General features: G+C 43.8%; 1 protein-coding gene across 2 annotated transcripts in view; it reads left to right on the top strand.

The window, feature by feature from the left end:
• The first annotated feature begins 106 nt into the window (after positions 1-106).
• FAM161A (FAM161 centrosomal protein A) overlaps positions 107-11,307 on the top strand; it is a 33,389-nt gene continuing 22,188 nt past the window's right edge. For both annotated transcript variants that reach the window (XM_080813523.1, XM_080813522.1), the window contains exon 1: positions 107-770. In XM_080813523.1, the coding sequence (XP_080669649.1) occupies positions 582-770 (189 nt within the window). In that variant the 5' untranslated portion in view covers positions 107-581. The remainder of the gene's footprint in view (positions 771-11,307) is intronic.

Below are 11,307 nucleotides of genomic sequence, written 5' to 3'. Positions count from 1 at the left end.
AACCAAGTGCGATAACTAGAAAACTCCTTCGGATTGGTTGACTCCTGCGAGCTCTCAAGTCAATCAAAGTAGAATGTACCTCATTCCTTTCGGTTCGCTGGCTCCTAGGGGAGCCATGTTAGGTAACAGATGAAAACCACGCCACTGTTCTGAGATCTCCACGCAATAACATCCCCTGCTTTCCTCTGCCGCCGCCGGCTTCAACAAACGTTATTTCAATGAATGAAAATGCGCTTATTTTTGTCTACAAAGCAAGTTGTTTAACTGATATAATGTGAGAAGTGTGCGTTTAGGCGGTGAGGCGCGAAGCTGGCGAAGAGATGTGCTGTTCTGCCCGCCAACCCTCTAAACCAGCGAAGATTCAGGACTCACTCCCACTGTTCAGGAAGCGTCCATCTCGGGTTTCCTGCAGCCGAAGGGAGTTTGAGTGACATTTGGCCCCTCGCGGCCCCTGTAGCGTCCCTAGTTACTGCGGCCCTAGTAACCGCCCGCCCCAAGCCAGGAGCCGCTGGCTGGCCTGAGTCGGCGCCAGCTTCCCCGCCCCGGGCCAGCGCGGGCGCTCAGGCCTCGGCGGCGCGCTGATGGCCGCCTCGCACCGAGCGGCGAAGCTGGAGGCCTCCAGTCTCCAAACTCCGGAAAATCCCAGCATCGGAGCGCAGGTCGCCCAGAATGAACGCGAAGACCCTTCGGAGGCCCTGGCGGCGGCGGCCTTAGAGGAGGAAGAAGGCGACGAAGAGAAGGAGAAGGCGGTGCTGCCGGCGCTGGCGCGGGTAATGCAGGGGCGGGACGGAGGCTGGGGCTGTGTGTCCGCAGGGCGCGGGCTGAGGGCTGGTCTGCGTCCCCGCTGGGCTGAGGGACATGCTGGGAAACGGGCTGCCCTGTCCATCTCCGCCCTACCCAGTAAACCTGGCCCACCAGGTTTCTCTCTAAAGTCTTGGTTATTAGTGCATTTTATTTATTTATTTATTTATTTTAAATTTATTTATTTGTTAGAGAGAGAGAGAGAGTGAGCACAGGCAGACAGAGTGGTAGGCAGAGGCAGAGGGAGAAGCAGGCTCCCTGCCGAGCAAGGAGCCCGATGTGGGACTCGATCCGAGGACGCTGGGATCATGACCCGAGCCGAAGGCAGCCGCTCAACCAACTGAGCCACTCAGGCGTCCGTATTAGTGCATTTTAATACATTGTCATGAGGGGTGGTGTTTAAAATCATTTAAGAGTTGGGTGGGCAGTTAGATACACAGATTAAAGTTAGCCATCCAGAGAAGCAAATTACTGAGGTTCCAGTTTCCTAAGCGACTCTTCAGGGTGAGAAAGCCTTTTCACTGATCAATTTTCGGTGTCAAATGTGTCGTGAACACCTGCCCATCAAGTAGAGGGCTTAGTCTGCCATCTACTCTATTCATTTAAAAGATGGGAACATTGAATTTTAACTAGCAGTGTGCAGGTATAAATCTCCTTACCCCCAGTTAAGATTCTTAATACCATTTGTCCAAAGCTTCTCATACAAAACCATTATGGCCTATGGCTAATAAAATCACTGGATATTTTGGAATTCTAACCTGTTTACACTAAAACTGTTAATGAGAAAGTCTGTAGCAACCCTTTTATGGTCACAATTTCACCAAGAGACAAAGAAAAAAACCGAGGGTGATAACTAGCAAACTCCTTCGGATTGGTTGATTCCTCCAGAGTAAGGCAGATTGAGACCCTGAACAGGAACCATGGTGAGAGTCCTGAGAACAGTTTCATTCATGATAAAGCTTCCCACAGCACAAATCTCAGTACCCAACAAAGGAGGCAAAGTGATAGAGGAAAAAAATTTGAGTGGAGGAAGAGGATTGGGAATCCTGGATAGGATCCATTCTCTGCCATTTGCTAGGTGCTTCTAAGATGTAACTTTCTTCAATCTCAGTTTCCTTAAATGTGAAAGAACTGTAATAAATGTCTCTCTTGTCTCACCGGGATATTAGGAGAACCAAATGAGTAGATTTGTGTCATATCTAAAGAGCAGTTTATATAAATTCGTAGCAATAACTGCCAGTGATTTGAACAGCTCACCCAAAGATTAAATCTGGCTCTGCTGTGCTAGAAGAGTGCGTCATTTCTGTAGTGGCAGGCATACTTCCAGAGTGCCCTGTGAAACTGCAAATTTGTATTAGAAATTTAGTACCTTGGGAGGGATTAGTTTATCTAATACGCTAATTTTAAAGGGACAGGATCCTACCAAGCAAACAGAAAAGGGAGCTAAGTCTTATGGGTTTGACACTTTTCTAAGACTACCACACTTGGAGGATCCAAAAGCAAACCCGGATGAGCTATGCGTAGACCCAATAGAGGGTACCAGTTGGAGGAAGAAGCCCTGAAAAGGCAGAAATGGGTTCAGGAGCCAAGCTTGTGTTCTTCACAGTAGGAAGCTCAGATACTATGTGCGCCACACAAGACTGATTGGAGGGGCGCCTGAGTGGCTCAGTTGGTTAAGTGTCGGACTCCTGATTTCAGCTCAGGCCTTGATCTCAGGGTTGTGAGTTCAGGCTCTGTGCTGGCTCCACGCTGGGCTCCGTGCCAGTCATGGAGCCTAATTTTTAAAAAAGACTGATTAAAGAACCAATTGTCACAGTAGGTTCCTTTCAGTCCTTTGCTTTGCCAAAGCCACCCTCCCTTCCCCTCCCCCACACACCCCTTGCAGGACTCTGAGCCCATATTGGGTTCTGAGGCATGTTCCTTGAATCTAGCCTCAGTTGAAGATAGCACTCCATAGGCCTTGTTATGTGGTTGATGATGACACGGGTAAAGCAGTATTCTTTAATTCACTGTTAAAGTTTCACTGACTTTCCTAATGAAGTGACCTTTTTCAACAAATATCCAGCAGTTATTAAGAGCTGGTTACTTTATTCAGTTGTGAGTGAAGCGGACATAGAGCACATCGTCACAAAGCTTCCAGTCTGGTGGGGAAGTTAGATAATACAAAATGAATAGTGACCATAATATAATGTATTAGATATATATCTAATATATCCAATATATATTATATAATATGTTATATATAATTATATATAAGCATATATATAATATATTCTATATATTGGATATATTAGATATATAATAGATGATTATAAAACGAGAAATGCTGGGAAAGAAATGAACAGACTTCTATGATTAAAAAAAGTAGCTAGGAACCTACTTAAATGAATTAAATTTGAAGACGATGTCTGGTAGATGAGAAAGAGCAACCATTTGAAGACTAGGGGTAGAAAAAGCATTCCAAGCAGAGGGAACGGCATATGCAGAGGCCCGAAGATGGGAAGAGAAAGAGTTTTGTGTAATTGAGGGTCTGAAGAGAGAGGAGGAAGGGAAGAAGATGAGGTTGGAGAGGTGAGCTGGGCCTGAACATTCAGGGCCTTTTGGACCAAGATAAAGAGTTTATGTTTATTTTTGGTACAGGTACAGCAGGAGGTCCTTGAAGACTTTTAAGAGATCAGACATGTTTCTGTTTACATTTTTAAAAGACAACTGATGGCTCTCTGGAGAATAATTAGAGGCTTTGACAAAGCAGAAGTAAGGAAATTGGTTAGGAGGCTGTTGCAGTGACTCAGGGGCCAGTGGTGGTAGCTTGGTCCTAGTCCAGGAGAGGTGGCAAGAAGTGGACAGATTTCTTTAGAATGGATAAGATTTACTGTTAGATTGGATGTGAAGGCCAAGGAAGAAGAAGAAATGAAGAATATTCACTCCCAGGCTTCTGGTTTGACCAGCTGTATGAAAAGTAATTCCATTTACTGAATTGGGGATAACTAAGGGAGGAATAGGTTTACAAGCTGGGTAGAATTCGGGGTCCGAGTTTTGTTTGTTTGTTTTTTAAGATTTTATTTATTTATTTGACAGAGAAAGATCACAAGTATGCAGAGAGAGAGAGAGAGAGAGAAGCAGGCTCCCTGCTGAGCAAAGAGCCTGATGTGGGGCTTGATCCCAGGACCCTGAGATCATGACCTGAGCCGAAGGCAGCAGCTTAACCCACTGAACCACTCAGGCACCCCTGTTTTGTTTTGTTTTTTGTTTTTTTTTCCCTTTTAAAGATTTATTTATTTTAGAGAGAGAGAGCATGAGCAGCAGGGGCAGAGGGAGATGGAGAGAGAATCTCAACCAGACTCTGTGCTGAGCACGAAGCCGAAGCAGGGCTTGATCTCATGACCCTGAGCTCACAATCCTGAAATCGGTACTTGGGCCAAAACAAGAGTCAGATGCTCAACAGACTGTGTCACCCTGGCATCCCAGGATTTCAGGGGTTTTTTTTGTTTTATTTTGTTTTTTAAGATTTTATTTATTTATTTGACAGAGAGAAAGATCACAAGGAGGCAGTGAGGCAGACAGAGAGAGAGGGGGAAACAGGCTCCTCGCTGAGCAGGGAACCCAATGCAGGGCTCGATCCCAGGACCCTGAGATCATGACCTGAGCCGAAGGCAGAGGCTTAACCCACTGAGCCACCTAGGTGCCCCCAGGATTTCACTTTTGAACATGATAAATTTGAGATGCCTGTGAAACTACCAAGTAGGAATATGTAGAAACCATAGTCCTGTGGGGTCTGGACTGTAGACTTCTGTCTGGGAGTTTCCAGCCTTTTTAAGACAATGGGAATGAACGAAGTCATTTAGGGACAGAATTTAGAGAAAGAAGAGAAAGGGTCTACTACTGAACTCTGAAGAACCTAGCCTTGAAGGGGTATCTGGCTGGCTCCGTAGCGGAGCATGGGACTCTTTATCTCAGGGTCCTGAGTTCAGGCACCATGTTGGGTGTGGAACCTACTTAAAAATATATGTATTTTTAAAAAGGGGGTGCCTGGGGGGCTCAGTCGTTAAGTGTCTGCCTTCAGCTTATGTCATGATCCCAGGGTCCTGGGATCAAGCCCCACTTCAGGCTCCTTGCTCAGCAGAAAGCCTGCTTCTCCTTCTCCCCCTCCTGCTGCTTGTGTTCCCTCTCTTGCTGTGTCTCTCTCTGTCAAATAAGTAAAAAAAAAATCTTAAAAAAAAAAAAAGGTGCCTGAGTGGCTCAGTCAGTAGAGTGTCAGACTCGGTTTCGGCTCAGGTCAGGTCGTGATCTCAGCGTTGTGATATCAAGCCGCCCTCCCCCCCATCCAGCTCCACATTCAGCAGGGAATCTGCTTGAGATTCTCTCCTCCCCCTGCTCCCTGCTCCCCACCCCCCACACTCAAGCTCTCTCTCTCTCTCAAATAAATAAACCTTAAAAAAAAAAAAAAAAGTAAAGAAAAAGGGAACAGAAGAGATTAAGGACCAGCTACAGTAGTAGTAGGGGTGTAAGTTTCCCATTCATTGGTTTTAGTGATAAAGAGTTAAATGCTGTTAAGAAAAGGAATATTTCATCTCTGAAACAGGAGAGAAGGAGAGAAAGGGTAAAAGTAGGCAGTTTTGTAGATGGGAATATGAGTGAACTTCCCTCTGATGGTTTCTATTTTCTTAAAGAAATGAAAGAGTTCTCATGGGTAATTGGGGGTGGGTGTGGGAGCAGGTAGAAGAGCAGAGGAAAGTGAGAGCCACCTTCCAAAAGGAATGGGGGAAGTGCTAGGCAGACCAAGTATCCATTAGAAATTTTTCGGTTTTGGGGCACCTGAGTGGTTTGGTTGGTTAAGCATCTGCCTTCAGCTCAGGTCATGATCCCAGGATCCTGGGATCAAGTCCGGCTTTGAATTTCCTGCTCAGTGGGGAGTCTTTTTCTCCCATTCCCTCTGCCCCTCTGCCAGCTTGTGCTCGTTCTCTCAAATAATAAAATCTTAAAAAAAAAGAAAAAGGGAAAAATTATTCAGTTTTGGGGGATTGTTCAGTTTTACATAAATTTTAAAAAAGAGGGTTCCTCCCTCTTTTTTAAAATTTATGTATTTATTTGAAAGAGAGAGAGAGTAGAGAGAGGGGCAGAGGGAGAAAAAGTCTCTGAAGCCAGCTTTGCACTGAGCTGGGAGTCTGACGCAGTGCTCGATCTCACAACCCTGAATCAGGACCTGAGCCAAAATCAGCAGTCAGACACTCCATCAACTGAGCCACCAAGGCGCCCCAGAAATTGTTCAGTTTTTAATTTAGTATCAATATTCACAAAATATTCTCTTCATTTTATTTTTAAATTTAGTTTATTTAAGTAGGCTCCACACCCAAAATGGGCTTGAACTCATGACCCCGAGATCAAGACCTGAGCTGAGACCAAGAGTCAACTTAGCTCAGCTTAACCAGCTGAGCTCCCAGCCACCCCCCTTTTTTTAAAGTAATATTTTAATTGTGGAAATACTATATGAACATATTTTCCTTTTAAATATCAAATGTTGCAAGGGTGCCTGGCTGGCTCAGTCAGTAGAGCATGTGACTCTTGATCTCAGGAATGTGAGTTTGAGCCCATTTGGGGTATAGAGATTACTTAAAATTACTTAAAAATAAAATCTTAAAAAATTTCAAATGCTACAAGTAAGGCACAGGCCCTTTTACCACTTCTCCCCCCAGAAAGAAAATCTGCCTCCCCTACATTGGTAGCCACTCTTTTACCAATATATAGTCTTCTGGGCTTTTTTCTGTTTCCTGTGTACATAGTATTTTAACGTATGGTCACATTTTATTTATTTGTTTATTTGTTTGTTTATAAAGATTTTATTTATTTATTTATTTGTCAGAGAGAGAGAGAGAGAGCGTGCACGCACAAGCAGGCAGAGTGGCAGGCAGAGGCAGAGAGAGAGAAGCAGGCTCCCCGGTGAGAAGGAGCCTTACTCAGGACTCGATCCCAGGGCCCTGGGATCACGACCTGAGCCGAAGGCAGTGTCTCAACTGACTGAGCCACCCAGACATCCCGGTCACATTTTATATATACATATTTTTCTGCAGCTGGTGTTTTCTCTTACATTTATTGGGGTTTTATCCATGTTAGTATATATAAATCTACCTTATTCCTTAGAAATCTTTTCAATGCAAAGAAGTTTTTTTGTTTTTTAAGATTTTATTTATTTGACAGAGAGAGAGAGCGAGCAAGCACAGAAGCAGGGGGAACAACAGACAGAGGGACAGGGAGAAGCAGGCTCCCTGTTGAGCAAGGAGGTGGAAGCGGGTCTCAATCCGAGGACCACAGGATCATGACCTGAGCTGAAGGCAGATACTTAACCAACTGAGTCACCCCAGTGCCCCGCAAAGAAGTTTTTAAATAAAAATTTTTAAATAAAAATTTTTAAATAAAAATTCCAGAACTGTGGATGATACTACATAGGCTAGAACACATTATGCTTGTTACTGATGAAGCAACATGTGCTAGAAGGAGTCATTATCTAAATGGGTCAAGCCAATCTAGGGAAGATTATCCTCTAATCTGGTGGCTACATGCACAACGTTCCATAGAAAGCTGAAGAATTAATTAAAGGGAAAGGGTACTATTTTAGGTTTTTGGAAAATAATGTCCTCAGCCTATGTTATTTGATTTACTGAATATTTTTTTCTGTGTGGAGATAATGAAAGATGAAATTAGAATTGGCGGGGCACCTGGGTGGCTCAGTGGGTTAAAGCCTCTGCCTTCGGCTCAGGTCGTGATCCCAGGGTCCTGAGATCGAGCCCCGCATTGGGCTCTCTGCTCTGTGGAGAGCCTGCTTCCTCCTCTCTCTCTGCCTGCCTCTCTGCCTACTTGTGATCTCTGTCTGTCAAATAAATAAATAAAATCTTTAAAAAGAGAGAGAGAAATTAGAATTGGAAGTTGCTTATTAACCATTTACCTGTTTAAGATAAAACACTGTGAGATCAGTTTATATGAAAAATTAGAACTACTAAGCTGAAATGGAATGGATACTGTGCAAAAGTTAGCACCTAAGTAAAGTTTGTGAGACCTGTGCCTCTCATCAGAAGTTACTCTTCCTTCTATAATTTTTCAAACAGTTTTTCAGGTCCAAATACATTTTATCCTTTTTGTGAAAATGATTGTTACAAGGCCTCCTTTTAAGGGATGTTGTAAAAGAATGAATGAAGAGTGCACGGATCCTTTTGCCAAAAACAGTTCTTTGGAATATCCTCTTGGTTTTTATTGTAGTTTTTGGAAAATAAGCACTTTCCTTAATATTGAGTAGAATATAGCTATTTAGGGCAGCCAGTATTTCTTCAAAAGATTCAGTCCTCTGGGAGGGAATACCTTTCTTCTTCTGCATGTCGAAACTTAATATTTTTTTAGCTTACATTCATTCATCCAACAGATATTTCCTGAGTATCTGCCACTGGCCAAGAACTTTCTAGGCACTGGGAACACAGCCATAAACAAAGACAAATCCTTGCCTTTGTGGTGCTTCCTTTTTGGTAGGGACAGACACACAATACACAAAGTCATGTAGAATGTCAGTTGGTGGTGAGTATTTATGAAAAAAATTAAGCAGAAAAGGGAGGCTGACAATGAGTGGGGGAGAGGTTGTAATTTCAAATAGGGTAGTCAGTGAAGACCTTGTTGAGAAGATGGCATTTCATTAAGATCTGAAGGACTGAACAAGTGGTCCATGCAAATATCTGGAGGAAGAGCACCCCAGGGAAAGGGAACAGCAAGTGCAAAGGTCCTGAGGTGATTTTCCTGATTCTGTGAGCATTGGAAAAACTGCAAACTGGAATCAACTACTGCTACTAAAATGAAGTACTGCTGCTGCCCAATGGAAGAACCATTGCTGGTTCTTCTATACTAACAGGAAGGTATAAAAGTCCCTTCCTGTCCAGCCATGCAGTTTCCCTCTAGTGTTACTTTTAGCAGAGTCCAGCGGGGAACAGCTGGCAAAGCAGAAACACTGCAGAATCCCATCGCCAGCATCACACAACAGGGGCTAGAAGGGTGGCGTTGGAGCCAAGAGACAATAGTTTAACACCCGGCACACCTACTTTATGTGTCATAAAATTAATGTTCACAAGGTAAATGCCCATGTCACATGGCTAAGAAGTGCAGAACCTAGACTTAAATGAAAATTCTAACACCATGCCTGTGATCTTTCTCCCAAGCCATGACAGCGCTCCAAACTGAAAAGTTACTTAGCTTCCATATGGGTGTTTCTTATTGAAGGGTTAAGATTATAAGGAAGGTAAAACCAGTTAACCAGTGAGTGGTTGGGAGCCAGAAGTTAGATGAGAAATGGGAACCACTTCCTGCTTCCTCCCCGAAACTGCTTTATGCATTTTACTCTCCTCTTATCCTGCAACTTTGTGTACCTTCCTCCCCACCATGTTGTCCACCCCTGCTGCTTTTACTAATGTCATTCAGCTTCATCTGGAAGTTTATCTGGAGTACCCTTTTCCTTTAGCCCCCTACATTCTCTCTGAAACCCCAGATTCTTCCATTTTTTGACTCATCTCAAATATCACCTCCTCCGGGAAGCCTTCCTTTATCTTCCAAACTCAAACCAAACTAAAGCTCTTTTTGTTTGAATATCCTTATCACTTGGTCTTTGTATCTCTTATGACCACTTTTTCCTTCATATCAGTCCTCCTCTCCCTGCTTATTTAAATGTTGGTGTTCGCAAGCATTTCCATCCTCAGGTTTTTGTCTCTCATTACTCCATTCTCCCTAGTGAACCTTATCCACATCCAAAGCTGTACCTGTCACTTCTGTGTGCACTAGTACCTGCCATATCTCCCTCTCCAGCCCAGCCTTATTACTAGCTCTCCGCATACATTCTCCCCCTCCCCTCCCCATTTCCTGGACATCTAGCTGCCCCTACTATCCCTTCAAACTCAGTGTGTCCTAAGAGATTAGTTTCCTTTCCACTTTTATACACTTTTCTGCTGTATTCCCTATATTGATGCATGGCAGCACCATCTACTTAGACAGACAGCACTCCAAACAGAAATCGTTTTACTCTCTTGCCCACAACCCAGGCCATTATCAAGTTGAAACTTCAGCCTCCTTAGTCTCCCAAGGCAGCCTCCTTTCTTTTGTTCCTGGCACTGCTCCCTTCATTTTGCCCATAGGATATCTAACTCAGACCTTTGCAGTAGCCCATTAACTACTGCCAAACTTACCTTTCTTCTCTCTCTCCTACTTGTTACGAGAAGATTCCTTCTGAGCATTACCATTTCACTCCTCTGCTCACATCCTTCAATGTTCCTGTTGGCTATGGCCTGAGCTCTTGGTTAGGGCTCTTGACTTACCTTTTTTAACTTGTTTACCACTCTCTTCTGGGTTCCATATACCCTGTTCCCCACCGCCACTCAGACTACCTCTCTCTGAGCACATAATGCCTGTTCTGCTTGAGGCTTAAAAAACCCTCCTGCCCTTGAGAGGAGTGTGGTATGCTTTTGGAGCCTAACAGATTTGGGATTGAATACCAGCTCTGCTACTTATAAGCTGTGTGACTGCAGACAGGTCACCTAACTCTTCTGAGCCTGTTTCCTTGAGATCGCACTACCTACTAGTTGCATTGTCATGAGGTAACATGATGAATGTTCTAGCACTGTGCCTCAGATTTCTTTGTTTTTCACCGCTTCCTTGATTTGGCACACTCCTCACCCATCCTTATGTCTCCAATCTGGCTCATCTCTCTAAATTCTGCCTCTTCTTTCTCCCTGGTTAGAATTAGCCATTCTTTCTGAGTTCTCATGGTGTCTTATATCATGACATACATGGTCACTCATCTGTCTCCCTGTTCAGCTGGGAGCAGCTTGTGGTCAGGAGTCAGGAGTTCTGTCTTAGTCAAAGTCTACTATTGATTTATTTACATGTCCTCTGCTAAACTAGCTGGAAGCTTCTGGAAAGTAGAGTTTGTTTGTTTGTTTGTTTTTTTAAAGATTTTATTTATTTATTTCACAGACAGAGATCACAAGTCAGACAGAGATCACAAGTAGGCAGAGGCAGGCAGAGAGAGAGGGGGAAGCAGGCTCCCTGCCGAGCAGAGAGCCCGATGCGGGGCTTGATCCCAGGACCCTGGGATCATGACCTGAGCCGAAGGCAGAGGCTTTAACCCACTGAGCCACCCAGGTGCCCCTGGAAAGTAAAGTTTTTATCTGATTTGTATCTTTCAGGAGCCAGCTGAATGCTGGATGTCTCTAAATATTTAATGGATGAGTAAGTTAACAAAGTTCTTATCCCCACAGCTAAGAAAGTAATGGTGAGGAACACATACAGAAACAACAGAAGAATCAGAAAAATTTTTTATTTGAGTTGTGGGACATATATAAAGCAATTCTCTGAGTCACAAATTTGTTGGTAATAAATTTCTGCATACGAGTTCTTTTGAGGAAACTTGTTTTCCTTCATTTGCTTTCTTTAAGTTACCCCAAGTGGTACAACACTTGCTTCTTGTATACTCTGTTTAGTCTG

The sequence above is a fragment of the Martes martes genome, assembly GCF_963455335.1.
Source record: "Martes martes genome assembly, chromosome: 9".
NCBI lineage: Eukaryota > Metazoa > Chordata > Mammalia > Carnivora > Mustelidae > Martes > Martes martes.
The sequence above is the reverse complement of the archived record's forward strand: the minus strand, read 5'-3'. Positions and strand labels throughout refer to the sequence as shown.